Consider the following 21,004-nt stretch of genomic DNA (forward strand, 5'->3'; position numbering starts at 1 on the left):
AAGTCACCTGATCATCTATACCTTATACTGCTTCACCCGTTCACCTTATCATCTACATATTCTCACGTGACACGAGATATCTCGCGAACCATGTCCACAGGCGCCCCCACAAGCCCGGAGGAGAAGAGGGCCTCTCAGGCGGAGACAGATACAACCAACCAGACCGAGGCTCCGGCGCCCGCGGCGTGCCAGCGAGAACGCGATATCACCCAACTGCCCATTGAGGAGGCAGGTACGACGGCCAATCTCGACGATAGCAGCCATCAACTTCTCCCAAACCCAGGTAAACCGGCTTCCTTGCATACGGACTGAATCTATTTCACCGTGATACTGACGTTGCAAATCAGACGATCGCTGGATCACAGACGCCGGTCCGGTAATGCAATTGGCTTCTATATCTAGCCTTCAGAATCCCAATGGAGAGGATTCGCTTTTTGTTCCGGACTCGAGGAGTTCCGTGGAGTCTCCGTCTCTCCCTCCCGCTGATGTGCAGATGGTGCATCCGGATGAATTCATCTCACCTAGTGTCCAAGGCTCTGATACTTCCATACAGCCGTTGTCTTTCCCTCCCGCTGATGTGCAGATGGTGCATCCAGATGAATTCATCTCACCTAGTGTCCAAGGCTTTGATACTTCCATACAGCCTTTGTCTTTACCTCCCGCTGATGTGCCGATGGCAGTTGCAACCGCTGCAACTTGTAATCAAGAATTTTTCACTGCTATGCATTATTCATCTTTCCAGCCTGCAGATATGCAGACGATGTATCTGGATGGACCAGATTTGGAACACCCCTACGCGGCGGACTTACCGAGCAAGGAAATGGAAGCGATGCTGAAGGTTTTGGACGGCGAACCTGGACCTACGACTAAAAGTCCGCACGAGATACCAGTGCCCATGAATAGAGAGCTTGATGAAGCGGACAAGAATCCTTCGGCAGATGCCATTGCAGATGACGAAAATCCCCGACCATCGCTGGATAATATGCCTGTCGTCTCTTCAGCGTCATCTGGAGCGGTAAATGCTGACCCTCAATCAGTGAACCTGGCTCATGAGGGTGAGGAGGCCGAGTGGCTTGATGATGAGCTTGATGCTATAGCCCAACAAGATCTCTCGGACGCAAAGTGAGCGAAATTTGACTTCACTCCAGAGCTTTGACTAATTACTGGGTATAGGTTCCAAGCTGCCAAACGTCACTTTCAGAGCCTCGCAAATCCTTCTATGGAAGATAAGATTCGCCTTGAAGCTGCTAGGATGGAAGACGAAGCACGAAAGAGAAGGGTTGCAGCCAAAGAGGCTTTTGAGGCAGAAAACCAATCGAGGAACTCTAATTATGAAGATTCAGGGGCTATTTCCGACGAGCAAGTTTCTGTTGATGTTGTGGCGCAATCATGGAAAGAGACCGTGCAGCCCTCCCAGGACACCGCCGAGTCAAGAGGCCAGGGCCAACAACTGCGAGTACCTCGGAACAGAAAAAATAGACTTTCAGCCGAGGAAAAGCGCAAGAGCAAGAAGTATGGCTTCGAGTCTGTTATGAAACAAGCCGGTCAGAAGACACCGACAAAGTCTAGAAAACGAAAAAGTGAAGACGCTGCCCCTGATTCCGAGGCCGTCAAGGCACCCGCCCGCAAGAAGGCAAGAAAAAATACCCCAGCAACTAAGGAGTTTCTCAAGGTCCTCAAGGCTCCAAATGTTATTGAAGATGCACACGCTAGTGCTTCTGCACAAGCCATGCCTGAGTTTAGCGAGAAAAACAAAGAGAAAGCATTCACGCAGATGATTGCTAGTATTCCTGCTGCAGATCTTGCAGAAGCAAAGTCGGACCGAAACAAAATCAGAGAGGCAAGCAGAAGGTTTAGGAAAATCGCTAGGCTTGATGGAAAAGGTGGATATCGCATCCCGGGCTTGAAGACAAGCTTATACCACTATCAGCTTCAAGGGGCAGCTTTCATGCGCGATCGGGAGAACTCATCAGTCCAACCTTTGGGCGGATTTCTGTGTGACTTCATGGGATTTGGCAAGACAATACAAGCACTGGGTAAGATACAAGCCCACTTCTGCCTGCCACCTACCAGATATATTAACAGGATGCCAGCAAACATTGTAGATGGACGGCCTACAGACCCGAATGACCCTATCTACACCACCCTCATCATCGTTCCCTCGCCGCTGGTTACTCATTGGTATGCCTCGATTCCTGCTGCAAGCTCTGTCTCTCTAACTTGGTCAGGAATAACCAAATCATCAATCACTGTGATGGCATCGATGGCAGCGAGGTTCTCACTTATGACGCTAGAACAAGACTCAACACCCTAGATACCGCGAAGAGCCTGCAGAAATATAGTGTGATAATCACCACCTACGAGGAGGTCCGAAGGTCATATCCCAAATGCAGCAAGTTGTCAGTGCCGAGCGGGAGTCAGGAGGAAGTGTCCGCATGGTGGGACAAACATTATGAAGAGAATGTCGGCCCCCTTCACAAGATCAAATTTCTTCGAATCATACTGGATGAAGGACACATGATCAAGAATCATGCTTCAGCTGTGTCAATTGCTGTCCGTGCTTTGACTGGTCTTTATAAATGGATTTTGACTGGCACCCCAATACACAATTATCTCGATGAACTATACCCTCAATTCGACTTCCTGGGTGTACCCGGCACTCAGGACCATGAAAAGTTTTTCAAAGACTTCTGCCGAGATGAGAACGGTCATAGTCGCTTGGTTAATTTATTACGATCCTTCATGTTCCGCCGGACTCATGCAAGCCGCCTCTTCACGTTTCCAATTGTCAAGCTACCGGACGTTAAGGATAGAACCATCTCGGTCAGATTTTGCGATGCGGAGCGTGTGATCTACAATGCTATCCAGGATGTTTTCTTCGAGAGATTCAATAAATGCGCGGAGGAAAAGCATCCTAAGCTGGCTCAATACCGATGCTCTCTGACAATGATATTGAAGCTCCGCATGTTCTGCAGTCACCTTCTCACAGCACATGATATGATCAAGGCACTACTTTCAAAGGGAACTCTGATGTCAAAACTCGGAAGAATGTCGAATCAGCAAAAGGATCCACAAGATCCCTCGTTCATCATCATACAAAGACTGATTTCGGTCCGTACAAACCCAACAGCCATATCGGACAAAGAAAAGGAGCATCTAGGTCACTCCACAAGCCTTCAGGGAGACAAGGAGAAATTGGTGAAGAATTATTATGAGTATATGCGCCGGCTTCATGACGAAGAAGAATGGGATGAACGTCTCGAGAGGAACGAATGCCCTCAATGCCGGTCTATTCCCGTGTATCCCGTTATCACGTCGTGTCATCATTTATACTGCGAAGAATGCTACAGCTCTCTCTCTGTCAATGAGAGTCCAGGGCAAGACAAACCCACGTGCTGCACTTGCCAGGAGCCCATTCAGGAAGCTGCCTACTACGACATGGACGAAGAGTTAGAGACTCAGCAGACGCAGCGAGAAGTGCCAAAGACACAATCAAAAAGAAAGGGTGCCACGAAGCGCAAGTCACAGAAGTCATTCCGTGGGAGCGCTTCAATCAATGCCAACATGGAGCCGACTTCCGTGTCGGACGCAGATGAGGAGACTGACTGGATCCAAGCATGCGCTGGTCAGATGCCGTCCGCGAAGCTGACCAAGCTCCGAGAATTGATAGCTCAATGGCTAGCGGAGTCGCCTAAAAATAAGGTTGTGGTCTTTACCCAGTTCCTCGACTTCGTCCGGATCATGCACATCATGTGCCAGACGCAGGGTTGGTCGGCTGCCTGTGTAAGTCTCCACCGACCATCGTCAACTGAAGCAAAGGGGGGGGGGGGGGGGAAAATCAAATCGCTGACATCACTTAGTTGACAGGGAAAATGAATCTGGCCAAACGAGAAGCAAGCATGAAGCAGTTCAGCGACGTGAACGGCAACACGAATATCATGCTGGCGAGTCTGAAGGCTGGTGGCATCGGGCTGGATCTGACGGCAGCGAACAAGTGCATTCTGATAGACCTGTGGTGGAATGAAGCAATACAGGACCAGGTACGGAGAGACCAGCCTTTTCTTTTGAAAAACCCAAAGTGCTGACTGCTAACTTCCACCGACCCCAGGCATTTTGTCGTCTGTGGCGCCATGGACAAACGCAGGAAGTGGAATACGTCAAACTCATTGTCGAGGACACGATCGACGACCATCTTCTCAACCTGCAACGCGCGAAGATGACAGAGATCGATGAAACCATCGGCGATGGTGTTCTGGAAGATCGCGCTACCATGAAATTCTTGCTTGAGATGTTTGCTGATGTCGAGGTAGAAGACAACGGCATCTACAGGTTGAGCCGCAAAGGAACGGAGAAGAACAAGCCGCGAGCGAGATCAAATGGTAAAGGGAAGAAGAAGCAGGACGACCCTCCGGATGAATCGGAGACTGAGTCCTGAATTCAAATCTCCTTCTTTCTTCCGGTCAACACTGATTTCTTACCATGTACAAGACGAAGTTGGAATTTCTCTTCATTTGTGCTATCTCATTTGTGATACCCTTCAAGTTATCGGTCCTACATAATCTTTTTTAGGAGAAACCAGTATATCTAAATAAGTACTAAAACGTCAGGCTATGCTTCTACTTAAGCTTCAGAATACAATACAAACCAGTCATCAAACAATAACCCCGGTATTCGCCTGCAATCCGAAACAATGCATAGAGAGTACTCAAACACATAAACATGCAAGCAAAGCGATCAACACCATAGGCATTCCCAGCTTTTCGTCTCGTCCCATTTCATCCTTCATTAGGGCTGGGATCCCGCAGAAAAATACACACTTACACACAGAGTTCATCTACAAGCTCAAGCAAGCAAGCACAGCCTACAGTCTTCTCGTACCACGGCGGACCTTTTTGCCTCCCGCAGCCGCATCAATCTGTGTCTGTGTCTGCTGCTGCATCTGATCTCCCTGCATCTGCTCCTCCCGCTGCCTCGCCACCGAGAGCGCAAGCGCAGCCATCTCCGACGCTGTCAGGCTCTGCGAGGACCAGGGTAGCCAGAGGCCACTTGCATCCGGCGTGACCTGATCATGCTCTGCGAAGTCAAACTCGGGAGGAGGGTTGATAGTAATTTCGTCGACTGGAGCCAGCGCAGCGTGGTCTGTGCCATTATCCATAGGCAGCTCTTGGCTCGTGTGCACTACCGAGAAAGGAGCCACGAGGTCCGGGACGTGCGTCCACGGTCCGACGATGGCCTCGGGCTCGTCGAAAAACGCTGCATATGAGGTGCTGGCATCGCCTGTGATGGGGGTGAGGACGGTGGTGAGGTTGGCGTTGGCATCCCAGTTGAAGGCATTTGTGTCCATGGAATGTTGGGTGGTGGGCGTGCTGAAGAGACTGTTCTCCGGGGCGGGGAACATGGTGATGTTCTCGAGATCAAGGTCGAGATCCATCTCCATGTTCATGTCTGCGTCCGTGTCCAGGTTGGTGTTGAGGGTGAGGTCATGGGTCTCGATGATGTGGGTGTTGCCGTTACGGGTGCTGCTGTCTTCGTGTTGATTCTCCCCTCCTCCTCCTCCTCCTTCCTCTGCGGGCTCACCGTTCCAAAGTCCCTCGTCGATATTCTCCTTGTCTTCGTCCCATGGAGCGAAGACGTTCACTCTGATCTCTTGGAATTGAATCTCGATGTCGTCGGGGTCTTCGTAGATGGGGAAACCTGTTCTTGAGAAAGAATGATGGTAATGATGATGATTCTGGTAATCAACCTGGGTCTCTGCTGCTACGCAAGGCTCGAGATCAGTGGAGAGATAGTTCAGGGGATACTCTGAGCTGAGAATGGGAATGTAAGTGCGATACGTGTGTCTCAAGGAGGAGTGGGAGGCCGGTGGTGGGATAGCACAGTCGGCTGTGTCTGCCGTTTCGCCAGCAGCGATTCTCACGATACCATTCAAAGGTGAAGAAACAGAGAGTGTGCTTGGAAGGCTACTTGGCTCGTCCACTTCATGGACCATGGCCAGGTCAACATCCATGTGCTGTCTATCCGCTGAGCCGGCGGCCCTTGCGTGCGAGAACTTCATTGGATCGAGGAGAGAGGCAGCACATGCAAAGCTGGGCAGGGTCAAGGCTGCTTCGAGAGCGTCCGTACTGTTCCGCTCGGTCTTTCGCTTCTTGTCGTAATGACGGCGTGGAGGGGAGCTTGCGTTCTTGTTTTCGCAGTTTCTCGGTCTGCCGTCGTCAAGATCCTCCGCCTCTCCGCGCTGCGCGAATGTGCGGACTTTGACATTGGGAGAAGAGGATCGCTTCGTATTGTACGGAGGAGTGATCATTTTGACGCTGTGGTTCGTGGTTGGCCGGGTCTGATTTCGTAAGGTTTCAGTATATTCAGAGTCACGGAAGGTTCAAATTGAGAAAGTATGCGCAGTCAAGGGTGATTTCAATGGACTGCCAGGATACAGGTTCGACTCACAGTGTCCATGGTTTCAGTACACTTATACAGATGCTTTCTGCTCGCGTTTTGGTTCTCAAGCAGGCAGACGCCACTCTGTATCATATCCAGCTGTTCGTTCTTGGAGGCTGTCAAGTTCAACTTAGTCCTGGTGAATGCGAATAGAGAAGAGTAACCTCTTCCACCCCAATGCGGATGCAGATCTGAAGATATAGACACTCCAAGACTATGAGACACAAATCCTAGCGTCCCTATTGCGGTGAGAATAATGGAAATACTGTACTTTGCCGCTCCTCGTCACGCCGGAAAACCAGTCAAACGAGGCTGGCGATAGCGATGAGATAGCGATGACGAATCGTCTCATCCCTGTAGGAACCTAATCAATGAGGCAAGAGCAGAAACTGAGTAAGATGGCTGCCATCGCCGGCATAAGGCTTGTTGGGGGTGGAGTCAGAGAGGGATTCCAGGGAAGGATGGAGTGGAGGGGAGGGAGAAGGAGGGAATTCGCAACAGGAAAGCGGGCCCATCTATAAGAGGCAAAGCCAAAGCGCGCAGGCTCATGATTCACTGCATAAACTCCCAATGTCAACTAGATCATTGAGATGTTTCTCTGTTGAATGTGCCCTACTATACCTACACTTTTCCTACAACTGATCTACAATCAAGGAACCACGGTCGAACAATAGAACTTCATTGGAGCCATCACGCCTTCTAGAAATCCAGGCGCATTGGTGATGGCGTAAGGTCATTTATCTGTTAAAGATAAGACCTAGTATCCGCCTATTGCTCTCGATTTTGTCATTTATTTGGAAGGGGTTGTCCCGCAAAGGAGAGAATCCAGTGGTGATACAGTCTCTCAGTACTCGTCACAGAGCCGATATCCTGTCAGCATGCCTTCCACACCCACATCTGCCATGCATCCAGCTAGAAGCAAAATAAATAGGTAAGAAACAGATACAGGCAAGGCCCATGTATCAAGATAGCATAGCAAGGGGGGATTGGCGGGCGCCTGCAAGATATGGACGAATATGTGTTCGAGATATCCTCCATTACCTAGAACTAGGACGAGCAATCGGGCACCCCCACTGCCCGATACGCTTATCTGAACTGTCCAGGTCCAATCATGCCACCTCGGACGTCACCGCCAACTTGACCGAACATATCCAACAGGTGTCGAGATGAAGGTGGAGGGCCTTGGGGTGGCGGGCCGCCTTCGAAAGGAGGCTGTCCGCGAGGTCCAAGTCCCATCATAACATCGCCGTTATGTGGCATGGGCGGAAATGAGGGCGGGGGGCCGTTCATGTAACCAGGGAGAGGCATCATCCCAGGAGGCGGAGGAAAGCCGGCCGAACCACCGCCATTGGCGCGCGGGAAAGGCTCACGCTCGTTGAGAGGAGGAGCACTCCCGTGCATTGGCATCATGTTTGCCATGTAGGTCGGGTTTACACCACGTGTAGGAGTTGGGATACCTGGGGGAGGGGCCAGAGGCGCCGGTCCACCAGCAGGCTGCGGGGGCATTTGAGGGCCCGCCCATCCAGGAGGCGGCATATGTTCAAAGCCTGGAGGTCTTTGCATACCCATAGGAGGATGTCCTTGACCGTGAGGAGCCCTGGTTCCACCGGGCGTGATGGGGACTTGGCCACCAGGAGGAAAAGGGATGTCATCAAAGTATCCCATCGGAGGCCCATTCACAGGCCGTCTCCGAAGGTGTTCAGCGTCAGGTCTCTGGATATTCGCAATCGCTGGATCATCCAGAAAGTTGGGGCCCTTTTGAACAGGAGGTATACCAGGGGGAGGAGACAGTACATCCGGCATGTTCATCATACCGGGCACAGGACCGGCACTCTGTGGCTGATTTTGGCCACCCGGAGCATGGCCATTTACAGGAGTGACGCGAACTTGCTGCATCAGTCGCAGAAGGTGCTCTCTGTCACGAGCCTGTGTTTCCGGGGGGTATGGATTTTCCTTGAATGGAGGGCCAGCGGCTCGAGACGGCGTCTCCAGCATAGCCAGATACTCCTGTCGCTTGATATGTTCCCGAGCAGGCGAAGAGACGGCGCTCTGAACCTGTTCCGCCTGCACCAAGGAGGGAGGCCGATTAGCAGGCATAGTATCATTATGTGGTGTCCCGTTACGCGATTTTCCGCCTCCAAGCATGAGCAGAATACGTTGAAATCCTTCTTGGTCGGCATCAGTGGAACCAGCAGGCGTCAGAGCTGGAGACCTGGTATCAGGTTGAGGTTCTGGGTCTCTCGCAGGGCTTCCTGGCAGAGGACTGAAGAGCCCAGCAAACCGAGATGACTTCATGGCTTTAGCAGCTTGGGCTTCCTTCTTCGGAGTTGCCTCCACTTGCACAGGCGGAGCGCTGACCTCCGGCGCAGGCGCAGGCGCAGGCTTGGATTCGCTCAGCAATCCAAAGAAACGCTCCATGGCTGAGTCCTGCTGGAAGGGGGTGCCATTACTGCTGAAAATCTCCCCATCGGTAGGTCGAGTATCAGGCTGCTGAGGGGGTGCAACTTCAGCGTCGACAGGAATCTCGTGGTTGTCCGTTGCATGAGGCTGAGATCCGGCTTTCATTCGCTCCTTCCAACGCTCAAAGTCCTCCTGTGTATGCACTCTCCGATACTCATCCTTATCGTTGGTGTCTAGCCATTCAGGCTCCTGCTCAAGTTTGGCACCGCGGGTCCAATCGCGATCAGCACCGTGTCGATCCCGACGCCATTCTCGGTTACGGACCGGGGTCTTGTCCTCCTCGGCTTCGGGTGTCTCGTGGGGAGCGTTGTCCTCTCGGAACCAGCTTCCTTCATGCCTAGCGCGCCCCGGTGTACCGTCCTTGCGAAGGGTGAACCGGGTATCCTTGCTGTCTCTCACAGTCCGATCATGAGTCGGCTCGCGTTGGTCGCGATTATCCCATCGGTCGAACTCTCCATTGCGTCTGGGCTTGCGGTCCTGTTCATCCGGGCCAAACGTGCGACGGGGACGTCCATTAATCCAGTCTTCCTTGTCCCCGCGCCGAGCATTGAACGCGCCCATCTTTCCATCGCGTCGATCGAAATCTCTGTCGTTGGGATCCCGTTCCTTGAAGAACTTGTCTCGAAAGGCAAAGCGATCGGTTTTCAGGTCTTCGGAATCGTGCGGCCTGGATGACCTATCCGTGGAATCTATGGATCCCTTACCAGCGATGCGAGAGGCAGAGGCGAAAGCGGTTTTAGGAGGCCCGAGAATGATATCCTCTGCGATACAGCAGCAAATGCTCGTATTAGTAATGGCCGTGATGCATTCCGTCTCGGCTAGTAGACAGTGTGTTTTTTACCTGAGTTCGAGTTCCGGGACATGTGACGGGTATCGAAGAGGCTCGGCCGTCTAGGTGTAGTCTCATTGGGATTGGTAGATTCTCGCGAATTTGAGGTTTTCCGTTGTGTAGATGGGTCGGGGATAGGGCTAGAAGTAGAATGTGTCAGCTTCATGATGGCCTTCGGCTTGGGTCATTTTGAGAGGATGGGGGGGGGGGGTCATCAAGGTGCCATACCCCATCCATTCGTCTACTGGCGGCAGTGTAGGAGGTCGAACAACCAGAGGCGATCCGCGCAGCCATAGCAGCTCATCGATATGATAACGTCGTGCCATGAGGATGGCTAGGAGGAGAGTGTGTGATGCTATCCGGAGGTTGCGTTTACAACGATTTCATTGGTTGTCGGCGGGAGTGATGATGGGTAGGTAGCGATAATGGATAGATATGATAAGAGTGAAGCACGGGGAGAGAGAGGTAATTTGAGCGTATGTTAGAGCTGAAGAGGAGCTGTGATTGAATGCGAAAGGTGCGTAGGAAGATCAAACGGGCCAAGATGGCAGGCCGCTTGCCAGTGGCAAGGCCGAAAGGCGGAGGGAGCTTCGATCGGTCCAAGAGTCAAGCAACTGGTTTGGGGGGGGTGAAGGAAGCGGATGAGGGGCACCACAACAGTTGGAAATTTTTCCACGAAGAACTCTCTCGGGAATGATAGTAGGATCAAAGTCAAGGAGTGAATCGGATATAGAAATGAAGCAGGAGGCTGCAGGAACAATGTGAGGGCACGGGGGGACGTATGAACGGGGCGGGCGGATTTGGGGGGGGGGGGGAGGAGGAGGAGGAGGGAGGAAGAGGAGGAGAAGGAGAGAGAGGAGAGGCAGTTCAGGTTCAGGTGAAAGGGTAAGGTAGTTAGTGGAAGTTCCAAGTTGCGGTGCGGGCAGGCAAAAGATCGAGGCGAAGTTTACCGCAAAAACGTGTGCATTACCCAATCAGGTAACTCGCCTGACTCCCCCCCCCGGGACTCAATCAATCAATCAATAATTATTCCAAACTACGAGTAAACACCACATCCCAAAGTGAAAGTGATAATTTGGCACTTATTCATCTCCAATAAGTTACGAGCTGAATTAATAAACTGCTCGACTAAAAGTACAATGCTCTTCAATGATTGTGATGATTGTGCTGTTATTCTGATCATTTACTACAATCCCCGTTTGCCTCGGCCCCCCCTGCACCCCGGCGCAGAGCAACTGATTCTCCCTGAACTCCATCCATGAGGGGTAGAAATGATGACATGGTGCAGGGCTAGTTGTCTCTCGTGTCGAGTTTCACCTGTTACCTTAAATCTATCGCCTAGCTCTGACCAAGAGGCGTTGAGCTTACGATCATCTCCAGGTTGCACTAGTATACCACCTCAACCGAGCGCCAATTGGATTCCAACACATGTCTATCGAAGCATATACAACTATTATAATATCCCAACCGGTAGTCCCTTAACCCACAATGTTCTCAACCGCTTTCAGCACGGCACCTCCACTCCATTTTTCCACCCGGTCGCTGTCAGAGGTTCGCTGCAGGCTGTGGGCAATCGCCGTGAACGTGGGCGTCTCTTTAGCCGTCACGGCTGGGATCTGACTCTGAATCCAGCTCATAATGCCCGCCCTCGTAATCAGCGTCGTACTACCCTGCACTTGGGTTGTGCGATAAAGAAGTTGCAGGATCTTTCTCTTGACCGAGTGGGCTGCACTTGGTGCTTCATAATATGAGAGGGATCGTTCAAAGACGTTGGCCCGGCGATAGATATCCATGTCCTGATGTTTTTCGTGAGCGCATGTTCAAGCAAAGGTGAAATCCGCGACGTAACAAACATACCACTTCAGTGCGGAGACCTTTGATGAGTAGATCGAATAGCCACCCAGTCTCTTCAAAGTAGCCATCATCGAGCTCAGGCTCATGCAACAAGATCTTGTCAATCCAAAAAGAGGGGATCTTCTCTAGCTCCCAAGAAGGCGCTTTCTGCAGGAACTTGTTGACCTTCCCATACAGTTTGTGCATTGGGTTGGTCAGGACATCGAGACAGCTAGAGGCACATTCTCCTACAATCCACGGCACAGGAGACTCGAGACCGATTTGTTTGACGGTTTCAAGAAGCTCACCCGTGAGGATGTAAACGGATCGCCATTCGACATATTTGGAGTCCTATGGTAGCAGCCAATCAGTCAAGGCCTGTAGCAGTATCGATACAATGGAAATAGACATACCTTAAGCTTCGCCATAAAGCGAGTCACATTCGCAAATGCCTGTCTGCGGACTTCTTCGTGCGCTGAGCATAGGCAGAGCATCAGTTCCGCAATACGACCCTGTTCGATTGCCACGTCGATTTCATCCTTCTCCCATCGGTAGAGTTCGTTGTGAGTGGTGCCCTCGACGGGCAATGTGCCAAAGATCTCATCCAAGTCCACCTCCGGTTGCCCACTGGTTTCGGTGGCCAATTTATCTTGCGTAGATGGACGGACTTCCCCGGAATTGTCATTTTCCGGCTCTTCGCTCTCTTTCCACGCCTTCTTCAAAGCCGACTTGGATTTCTTGTTCTCGGTGCCGTCCATCAACGTGTCTCGAGCGATTTTCAAGGCTTTAGAGTCTTCCCCAGCGCGTTTCAAGCTCGCGAGCAGCTTGGCAACCCAAGCACTCACGGCGAGTTCCACGGCTTTATCGCCAGCCTTCACCACGAACGGCCACTGCTCGAGAACAGCAGCCAATATGAGACTCACAGGCTTCGACACCTCTGGGAATGAGGTTTCAAGTAGGTCTTGATAATGGACAGGCTTCTTCGCAATACGGCAAACACAGTTATCAAAGAAAGACAATTGCTGCTGAAGCTTGTCCAGGTCGGTAGTCTCAAAGCTAGATAAGATGGACGGAAAGATGGAGTCATTCTGAATAATCGAATACTCATTGAGTACCTTTCGGAGTAGACTGTCAATCTCACTCAAGGACTCTCGCGACGAGGCTTGGACTAGAACTTTCAAGATGGAGGTGAAAGCCGAATATTGCATAGATGCTACAGAATTCAGCAGTTGACCATGAGTATAACACTGACTTGACTTACCAGGCTGTTGCCACCAGCGCATTGATGAAGACTGCTGGGTGATCTTGAGCAGATTTTGCAATTCACTCAACAGAAGTTCGGTGTCGTCTGTATCAAGATTCTGCTCGTCTAGTTTCTTCAGGATGTCAACCATGACCAATGAAACATCAAATCCTTCTTCCAACGCAGCATCTGGAACGATCTCATAATAGCATGCAAGAAGCTCCGATACCGCCTCTTGTTGCTGTAGATCTTCCTTGGCCGTTCTCTTGAACAAGACGATGACCTCCTTGACAGCCGGGCACCTCCTGCAGAACTCAGCAATCAGTTTGCTGGCCGCCTGCATCCAGAGCGACTGGCTGACGCCATGGTCAGAGTTGAATATCTTTAAGACAGCCCGCAGTTTGTTGAAGGCGATCGTAAGAATCCTCACGGCGAAGAGTGTGACGATCTCCGTGTTCATGTTCAGGCAGCGACTCAGGATCTTCTGTGAGAGAGGGCGAGGGAGAACGTTCTCGATGACCACCGAGACTGGCGGTGGCATCGGAGGTGATTTTTCCTTGTAACCACAATTTGAGGGAACTGGAAGTTGGACAGTGGAGAACAGAAGGGCAGACTCCGCCATCCAGGAGGGAGTAGGTTTGGGATCCGCGATAAACATGGTCTTCTTAGTGAAAAAGTCGGCTACCAGCTCTGGTGCCGCTTTAAAGATCGCAACGAGAAGCTCGATCTGAAGACTATCTGCATCCGGACGGAGAGCCTGGATCAGATAAGACAGTGTTCCATTCCGCACAGGCACAGTCTTGTTGTACTTGTCGAGATAGACTGCTGAATCCAGGCCCAGATCAATCAGGGTATCGTCGTCCGTCGGCAAGGTTTCAGGGTCGCTGCCAGTGGGGTACCAGCCGGTTTCAGGCAGCAGAACGCCAAGATCAGAATTCGTGCAAATGTTCATCAAGATCTTGTGAACCTCATTCGCCGTTGAGACGCCAGCTGGGTTGGGCTCCTCTGACTCGCGGTCATAGCCATACAGGGTCACAAGTCGCTCAAGGTTCCATCGGCTGAAGAACTTCGTCTTGGCGTGGCGAGGGATGGCCGTATCGCGAATGACATCTCTTTCGATGGATTGGAGGATTTCAAGAACAATGTCCCGGGGATCTTTCCTGATATATTCGAAGAATGCTCTGATCACCTTGTGCTGTTCAATGATATCACTTTTGGAGTTGGCGTGCTGGAACTTGAAATTCGCGAGGACATATTTTTGAGCGTTCCTTCGCAAAGTAGACTTGTGTCCATCCTCGGCCATTTCTTCCAACTGAGCCTTGTTCGGGGTCAGGAAGAACTCGATGCGTTTGAACGTCACGTGCCGCGCCTGGTAGACCTGGCGAGCGACAGCACCTCCGTCGAAGGTAACCATTTCCGTCAAGAGACGCAGGCAGGGAGAGATGAGATGCTCCTTTGATTTGACCGCAGTCAAGCCGCGGTTGAACAGCTTCAGCTGCTCCTTTTGCAAGAGATACTTGCATAATGCTACGCCGAAGTCCCGAAATTCCAGATTGGTGGAGATGGTCTTGAAGAATTGAGCGAGGACGGCAGGAACCGTGGTCAGTAACGACTCGTTGTTGTTGCTATCGGCAAACCCCCAGGTCTGGACCAGGTCCGGGAAGCAGACGGCCTCATTTTCATTAGTCTGCGAGAACTGCGAATCACAGTACGCTTTGAGAATGCGGAACTTTTTGGCTTTCTCGGCCTCGGTCTCTGCCTGCACGATTAAAGTGAGAAAGTCCTTGAATTTTCGTAGTCCTATTCAGGTTGTCAACATTCACGTTCCGCTGACCATTGGAGGTGAGGTACCTTGCTTAGATTCGGCAGGGTTTTGCTGGAAGGTCAGTGCAGTTCGGAGTTGAGTGTGAGAGGTAATGGTGACAGGAATTTCTTCGCCCTCCGGGGCACTGTCCAACTTTCTCCTCTTGTTTCTAGAGAATTGATTGTCGTGGGACGACATTGTGAGTTGATTTGGATGAATGCAAAGACGAAAGAAATCACCACCGGAACTGGAGAACGCGAAGATATCACTGCAATAACTGAGAACTGCCTCTCCGTCGCCCGGCCGGCTTCAGAGTTTTGCGGCTTCTGATTGGACAGTAAATATGGCACTGAGAGCTGGAATTTAGACGGTAGATGATGAAATGGATTCAACCCAACACTGTCAACGCAGTGCAGATTAGCATAGGTGGTAAGAGATTGTTGTTACCTTAGCAGGCAGTACTCCAAGAGTTGAGTTAAATCAATGAAGTATGACAAGGTCACGGGTATGATAATTGATTGACGGAATACCAACCTTGAACACCAACAGTGTTCCTCGGCACTACCGTCGCGGCCATGAAAAGTCCTGCCAAAACCGGAAGTCGCGCTAGAACTACCCGCCAGTTTTTGATTGGTCTGTGCTCTCTAGCATATGAACCTGAAGTATTCCAGTTGTGTTTCAAGGTTGGACTGAGGTAGGTCCACAGACTCAGTATAGTACCTAGTACCTACCTAGTAACTTACTACGTACTAGGTACAATACATCTGAATCAATAGATAGATAATTACTTGTCGACCGATCTACGTATCCAGTCCTCAAAAGTCCGTTTGACACATATTCCGCAGCAAGCATTGAGTACGATGTAGAGCATTTATCATAACATATGAGAGCTCGTGGCCGCAATTTACAGTAACTCCCCAGCCAGAAGAATTGTCACCACCAAGATACACAAAGACGCATTCAATCTATCTCAATGCCGCCCTACAAGGCCGACTAATCCTTTCCCACATCAACTCCGGCCTCACCATCAAGCCCTACAAACCACCACGAGTCAGCCTCTTTCCTCGCACGTCACAGCCACAAGCAGAGAGAACGGGGGAGAGCGGAAACATACATCAAGATCCTCGAAGCCCACAAACGACAACACCAGCCGATTCCGGCTCGGCAGCGTGACCTGCCGCCTCTGCACCTTGCCCTCTAGTTGCAGCAAGGAAGCCATCTCGGCTCGATGGCAGACGACGAAGCTGCTGTTTGTGTCCAGCTCGTGCAGCTCCACCCAGTATTCACCGGTGTACATGAAGCCGTCGTTGAGCGTCGTGCGGGATTGCTTCTTCTGCCTCTGCTTGTTGGTCGCGGGCATGAGGTGCACGGACATGCACCCGTCCGGGTGGTAGGTGAGGATCCCTCGTGCGTCGGGTCCCATGGGATGCAGGGAGGGGCCCTTGCCGTCGTAGGGGTCGGAGAAGTACTCGAGGAGGGACCAGGAGCCCACGAGCGCTTGTTCGATGTCATGATGGGTGTACATCTTTGGGGTGGAGGGAGCGGTGGAAGGAGGGGAAGACGACGATGTTGACAATGAGCAAGACATATTTCTGGTCTCGGCGGAAGAGCTGTGGTATACGAAGAAGACAATGCTGGCATCTTGGTGGGAAGGAAGTGAGTTGATTTTATAGTAGATCGATCGAGACCGGAAGAACTGTGTGTATAGTGTACAGCAGCACAGTAGACTCGATCGGGGAGAAGGTGGCCGGCCCTGAGTGAATGTGAGTGACTCGTGCATTTGCTCTTCAATCTGGTCTTGTCTGGCGATAAGTGTCGGGGTCGAGGTGATACGAATACTGTAAGCTACTAATCTTCCCTGTTCCCCGTGATAAAGTCTAATGACTCGGGGTCTTCTTCCACGGACGGACAGTCAATTAGGCCTGCTTCAGTCACCGGATGAGCCTCGGGATCGAGAGGAACGCTGAACCTTGATCCCGGAAGGCTGGTTTCCCGTTGGTGGGAAGACATCACCGGCGGTGGTTGTGTATACTTCGTGTGTACAGGGATCATAGACGAGGCGAGGCATAGATGAGAGATCCGGAGTCGTGACCGATCTGGTAGGAGTTCTTTCCATCATTATCGCCTCTTAGGAGACACGGCAGCGATGGCATGTGGCTTGAAGTATACTATAGTTAACGAAACGCAACGAACGCCGATCGGTCGAATCACCTACTGAAATCAGTACTGGAAATGGTTTCAACCTCTAAGTTATAGTATAGTGGTAAAAGAAGGAGACTCGAAGAGTTGCAACTAGAACACCAATCCCAAGGGGCGCCTCGGCAACACTTTCAGCCAGTAGGAGTCTCTGGTAGCATAGTCCTTCGTACGTTGAGACATGTCGACAGCGCGCGTTTCGTCGGTTTCTGGGTATTTCTGTACATTTTTGGCAGGATTGGCGTACAGAAAGCAAGAGCCCAGGAGTGATGACGGTCAGTGCTAGTCCAGACCCAACACGGTCATGACTGATATCTTTCTCCAAGCATAGTTGAATGTCGCCCACACGGAGTGTTCCCAGCGATGATAATACTGCGAGATGGGACACTCAGATGAGTTTTTTAAGTATATAACACCGCAGACATGAACCGTGGAAATTGCATGTTGGCTTGAATATAACTCGTATAACTCATCATCAGATTTCGGGGTCGATCCGACAGGTTGTGGACCAGTGCTCTAGCCATCTGCAGAGTAAAATATTTTGTAGATCATGACTCTCATAGTATTACATTTTATGACCCGCAACAAGAAAGACAGTATTGTTTTTATCACAAATTCACGAGGGGTATGCGTTGGGAACCTTGCCATATACATGCCTGAAGAATAAGAAAATATAAAGTCTAAACCAGCACCAAACAGAATCACTAACCCCACGTTCCACCACCACCACCTCTGCCTTGGCGTCTCTGTGCAGATAGACGCCAATCGTCTTCTCCGGCGAAGCGATTGTGCAGAGGCTGGATGCGCTCGGCCTTCTTGCGCTTCGAGAGTCGATCCGTCGGCGCAACCTTGAAGAACGTCGGCGCGGCCTCGACCAGCCACTTGGGTTCGATGGATGTGGTGCAATGCATGTACTCCTTCGTCGTAAGGACCAACGTGTGGTAGATGACGTGCTCAGAAGGTTTTCCGAACAGCGCGGAGCTGGGGTGCATGTAGACCGGGGTGCCTTCGACTAGAGTCTTGTAGCCCTCCTGAGGATCTTTACGAGCCGCGTTGCGGAAGAAGCCCGTACACAACGCCTGACGGACCTTGGTGGTGTTCCGGCCACAGGACACAATCTTATGATGGTACCGATCCATGATGCCCATCAACTGCTGACGGACATCCTGAGCACGACGGATCTGACGCGCTTGAATGAAGTTCTCAAAGCACCATGCGTTGTTGAATTTCGAGTTCTTCCATGCATTGTAAACATTGAGAAGAGTCAAGTGGTCACCGTGCGGGTCGTGAAATTTGGCCTTCTTCTGATCGGCCTGCTGCTGTTTCTCCTTTGGACGATAGAACACTGACTGGATGGACAACATGGCGACAATGCTTAGCATTTCTTCCGAGCACCCCATGTCGACCGAGGCAATCAGGACCTTGGCGAGAGCCGGCTCCATAGGGAAGTCCGCCATCTTCCTGCCCAGGCGAGTTAAGAGACCCTCGTCATCCAGTGCAGAGAGCGCGTATAGTTCTTCCAAGGCAGTAAGCATAGTGTTCGTCGGTGGAGGATCCATGAAATCAAAGTGCAGAAGATCGTTAATGCCCATTGCCTTGAGCATGAGAATGGTGTGGGAGAGATTCTGGCGTTGAATTTCAGGAATCGTGGTAGGCAACATCTCGGATTGGTAGGCCGCTTCAGTGTAGAGACGGAAGCATTTGCCTGGACCGGTTCTTCCTGCACGGCCAGCTCGTTGCTTGGCTTGCGCCTGTGAGATAGGGGTGACAACCAGCGAGTCCATACCGAGCTTGGGATCGTAGGCATTCTGCTTCACAAAACCAGGATCGATAACATAGTAGATGTTGTCGATGGTGATAGAGGTCTCGGCGATGTTCGTCGCGATGACAACCTTTCTGCCACCTGGAGGTGCAGGTTCAAAAATACGACTTTGCATCTCACTTGGCAGAGCGGAGTACACAGGGAGAATGACAAGCTCGGGGACGCTTGATCCCAGGGCTTTCATCCGCTCGTACAGAATCTCGCAAGCTGTGTCAATTTCTTCTTGGCCTGTTAAGAAGAGAAGAATATCGCCCGAATGTTCCGTCAAGTGAATCTGCATGACTGTAATCAAGGCTGCATCGAGATAGTCGGACTCGGGCTCCTTGGAGTACATGATCTCGACCGGGAATGTACGACCCGGGATAGAAAAGATCGGACAGCCGTTGAAGTATTCCGAGAACTTTTCTGCGTCCAAAGTGGCGGAGGTGACGATAAGCCGGAGATCGGGGCGTCGCTTGATTGTCTTCTTGAGCAGGCCGAAAAGAACGTCCGTGGCAATGGTTCGCTCGTGGGCCTCATCCAGCATAATCACAGAGTATCTCTTCAGTTCCGGGTCAAGAAGAATCTCTCTCTGAAGCATACCGTCGGTCATGTACTTGATCTTCGTCTCCGGACTAGTACAATCCTCGAAGCGAATCGTGTATCCAATCTCCGCACCAAGCTTACAGCCAACCTCTTCCGCGACACGCTTGGCAACAGACATGGCAGCTACTCGGCGAGGCTGTGTACAGCCGATGATACCATTGTTTGCGTATCCACCTTCGGCCAGGTACTGTGTCAACTGTGTCGTCTTTCCGGAGCCAGTGTCACCAACGACAATCAACAACTGGTTGTCACGAACAGCATCGAGCAACTGCTTGCGGAACTTGTAGACTGGCAAGCTCTCCCGCTGCTCCTTGATAGACATGCTGGTCCGTTTTCCGAAAGACACGTTCTTTCCCATCGTAACTCTCTTCCATTCGGGTACAGCCTCGTCGGGTTTCGCTTGCTGAGCATTCCGAAGATCAGCAGCGAACCTGCGCTCCTCCGGCGCCACCATCGGGTCTTGCCATTGTGCATTGAGATCAACATTAGCTGCTTGTTCCGCCGCTTTGTCCTGGGCTTCCTGCTGTCTGAGCTCCCTTCTGTCCTTTGCCAGGTTTGTGCCTGCCATTGCGGCTCGATTCATGGAGCCGTCCGGTGCCTTGACGACTCGAATGGGGGACAGCTCCAGTGACATCTTAGTCTGGCCCGCCAGGAATGGCGGCTCCTCATCGCGAACCTCGATATCAACATCCTCTTCTTCCTCAAATGTGCCTTCTCCGGTCAAAGTGGCATGATACTCTTCATCAATGTCAGGGTAATCGAGCGCTGAAACAGCCCCGGAAGCAATAAGTTGTTTGATCTCCCATCTTTCAGGGGACGTCAAACGCTTCCGGTTCTTCATAGGCCTGCCGTCTGAGTCCTCGATGATAGGCACATCCGAGCTCAAGTTACCATATCTGTCGTCGTCGCCAGTACCATCGAGGCGTTCCATATTGGCCCCTGACGCTAGACGCCGTTGAGGGATCAGGTCCATGCCAGTGACCTGGTCCACCTCCTTCATGGACAGGCCAATGCGAGAGCCTTGTATGCTGACGACCTTGACCTTAACTGGCTGGTTGCGGGACACCAAGTCCGAAGGATGATTGACACGCGCCCCCTCCTGCATTGCAGAGACGTGCACCAACCCATCAACCTTTCCCTTCACACCCAACAGATTGACGAATGCGCCGAAGTCCTTCACGCCCGTCACACGACCGTCGTACACTTTGTATAGGATAGGCTGGTCATCCAGCTCGACCGGCGGAGGCTTGCGGAAGTAGTCATCATCGCCCGCTCGGTCGCGGCGACTCCTGCGCTCACTGTGTCCATTGCGATATCCGTCGTCCCGGCTGCTGTATTTGCTCTTCGACCTGCCGAACTCGTCCACCTCATCCTCAGCCTCTCTCCTGCCGTAATGAGGGCTGTGCGATCTCGAGCGCGAGCGGTATCTGTCGTTGCGCCTGCGCCCGCGGTCACGGTCACGGTCGCGGTCGCGGTTGTCGTAGTCCGGGCTCCGACTCCGTTTCCTGCTGCTGCGATCCACCCGTGACGATGAGGGGGCTTTGTCCTCGCGCGCCTTGCCCGCCAGCCCTTCCAACATCGCAAACGTATCGTCCATCGCGTCAGCTTTCGCATCGCTCGCCTGCACATCCTTCCGCGAGGCATAGTCCTCCTCATCCCACGTTTGCACCTTATCCGGAACCGCGAGACCCTTGAAAACGCGCGCCTTCTTCTCGAGGGCTCCCAAGATATCCATATCGTCATCGCCAGTCGCCCCAGACGAGTTCTGGGTCTGTGCGTTCTTGGCCTTGTACTTGG

General features: G+C 51.8%; 5 protein-coding genes across 5 annotated transcripts; 1 reads left to right on the top strand and 4 right to left on the bottom strand.

The window, feature by feature from the left end:
- The first annotated feature begins 973 nt into the window (after positions 1–973).
- Positions 974–4,488, top strand: BO66DRAFT_351874 (putative SNF2 family helicase). Its single transcript, XM_025644760.1, has 7 exons — positions 974–1,122; positions 1,174–1,528; positions 1,661–2,036; positions 2,094–2,181; positions 2,229–3,783; positions 3,861–4,040; positions 4,109–4,488. The coding sequence occupies exons 1-7, from the start codon at positions 983–985 to the stop codon at positions 4,433–4,435; spliced, it is 3,021 nt and encodes a 1,006-aa protein (XP_025503006.1). The 5' UTR covers positions 974–982; the 3' UTR covers positions 4,436–4,488.
- Positions 4,489–4,588: 100 nt separating this feature from the next.
- BO66DRAFT_454236 (uncharacterized protein) lies at positions 4,589–6,565 on the bottom strand. The gene is made up of 2 exons (XM_025652015.1): positions 6,445–6,565; positions 4,589–6,334 (listed from the first exon to the last, which is right to left on the bottom strand). The coding sequence occupies exons 1-2, from the start codon at positions 6,526–6,528 to the stop codon at positions 4,862–4,864; spliced, it is 1,557 nt and encodes a 518-aa protein (XP_025503007.1). The 5' UTR covers positions 6,529–6,565; the 3' UTR covers positions 4,589–4,861.
- Positions 6,566–7,097: 532 nt separating this feature from the next.
- BO66DRAFT_392680 (uncharacterized protein) lies at positions 7,098–10,521 on the bottom strand. The gene is made up of 3 exons (XM_025647581.1): positions 9,953–10,521; positions 9,737–9,864; positions 7,098–9,656 (listed from the first exon to the last, which is right to left on the bottom strand). The coding sequence occupies exons 1-3, from the start codon at positions 10,048–10,050 to the stop codon at positions 7,522–7,524; spliced, it is 2,361 nt and encodes a 786-aa protein (XP_025503008.1). The 5' UTR covers positions 10,051–10,521; the 3' UTR covers positions 7,098–7,521.
- A 637-nt stretch (positions 10,522–11,158) lies between these two features.
- Positions 11,159–14,953, bottom strand: BO66DRAFT_376357 (NPA1/URB1 family protein). Its single transcript, XM_025645700.1, has 5 exons — positions 14,652–14,953; positions 12,819–14,600; positions 11,971–12,770; positions 11,582–11,908; positions 11,159–11,520 (listed from the first exon to the last, which is right to left on the bottom strand). The coding sequence occupies exons 1-5, from the start codon at positions 14,800–14,802 to the stop codon at positions 11,203–11,205; spliced, it is 3,378 nt and encodes a 1,125-aa protein (XP_025503009.1). The 5' UTR covers positions 14,803–14,953; the 3' UTR covers positions 11,159–11,202.
- Positions 14,954–15,343: 390 nt separating this feature from the next.
- BO66DRAFT_454238 (uncharacterized protein) lies at positions 15,344–16,129 on the bottom strand (the record flags this gene model as incomplete). The annotated part of the gene is made up of 2 exons (XM_025652016.1): positions 15,344–15,346; positions 15,719–16,129. 2 exons carry the CDS (start codon positions 16,127–16,129, stop codon positions 15,344–15,346), a joined length of 414 nt encoding a protein of 137 aa, XP_025503010.1.
- Between the last annotated feature and the right edge of the window lie 4,875 nt (positions 16,130–21,004).

Source organism: Aspergillus aculeatinus (assembly GCF_003184765.1).
Source record: "Aspergillus aculeatinus CBS 121060 unplaced genomic scaffold BO66scaffold_30, whole genome shotgun sequence".
NCBI lineage: Eukaryota > Fungi > Ascomycota > Eurotiomycetes > Eurotiales > Aspergillaceae > Aspergillus > Aspergillus aculeatinus.

Bases quoted from the DNA above. Each gene is read 5' to 3' on its own strand.
- BO66DRAFT_454236 (XM_025652015.1), bottom strand. From the start codon at position 6,528: ATGATACAGAGTGGCGTCTGCCTGCTTGAGAACCAAAACGCGAGCAGA. The intron at 6,335-6,444 runs GTGAGTCGAACC...TTACGAAATCAG, and splicing joins GTACTGAAACCATGGACACT to ACCCGGCCAACCACGAACCA.
- BO66DRAFT_376357 (XM_025645700.1), bottom strand. From the start codon at position 14,802: ATGTCGTCCCACGACAATCAATTCTCTAGAAACAAGAGGAGAAAGTTG. The intron at 11,909-11,970 runs GTATGTCTATTT...CTGCTACCATAG, and splicing joins GCTTTATGGCGAAGCTTAAG to GACTCCAAATATGTCGAATG. The intron at 11,521-11,581 runs GTATGTTTGTTA...GAAAAACATCAG, and splicing joins AAGGTCTCCGCACTGAAGTG to GACATGGATATCTATCGCCG.
- BO66DRAFT_351874 (XM_025644760.1), top strand. From the start codon at position 983: ATGCCTGTCGTCTCTTCAGCGTCATCTGGAGCGGTAAATGCTGACCCT. The intron at 2,037-2,093 runs GTAAGATACAAG...ACAGGATGCCAG, and splicing joins CAAGACAATACAAGCACTGG to CAAACATTGTAGATGGACGG. The intron at 4,041-4,108 runs GTACGGAGAGAC...CACCGACCCCAG, and splicing joins ATGAAGCAATACAGGACCAG to GCATTTTGTCGTCTGTGGCG.
- BO66DRAFT_392680 (XM_025647581.1), bottom strand. From the start codon at position 10,050: ATGGCACGACGTTATCATATCGATGAGCTGCTATGGCTGCGCGGATCG. The intron at 9,865-9,952 runs GTATGGCACCTT...TTCTACTTCTAG, and splicing joins CCAGTAGACGAATGGATGGG to CCCTATCCCCGACCCATCTA. The intron at 9,657-9,736 runs GTAAAAAACACA...GCTGTATCGCAG, and splicing joins GTCCCGGAACTCGAACTCAG to AGGATATCATTCTCGGGCCT.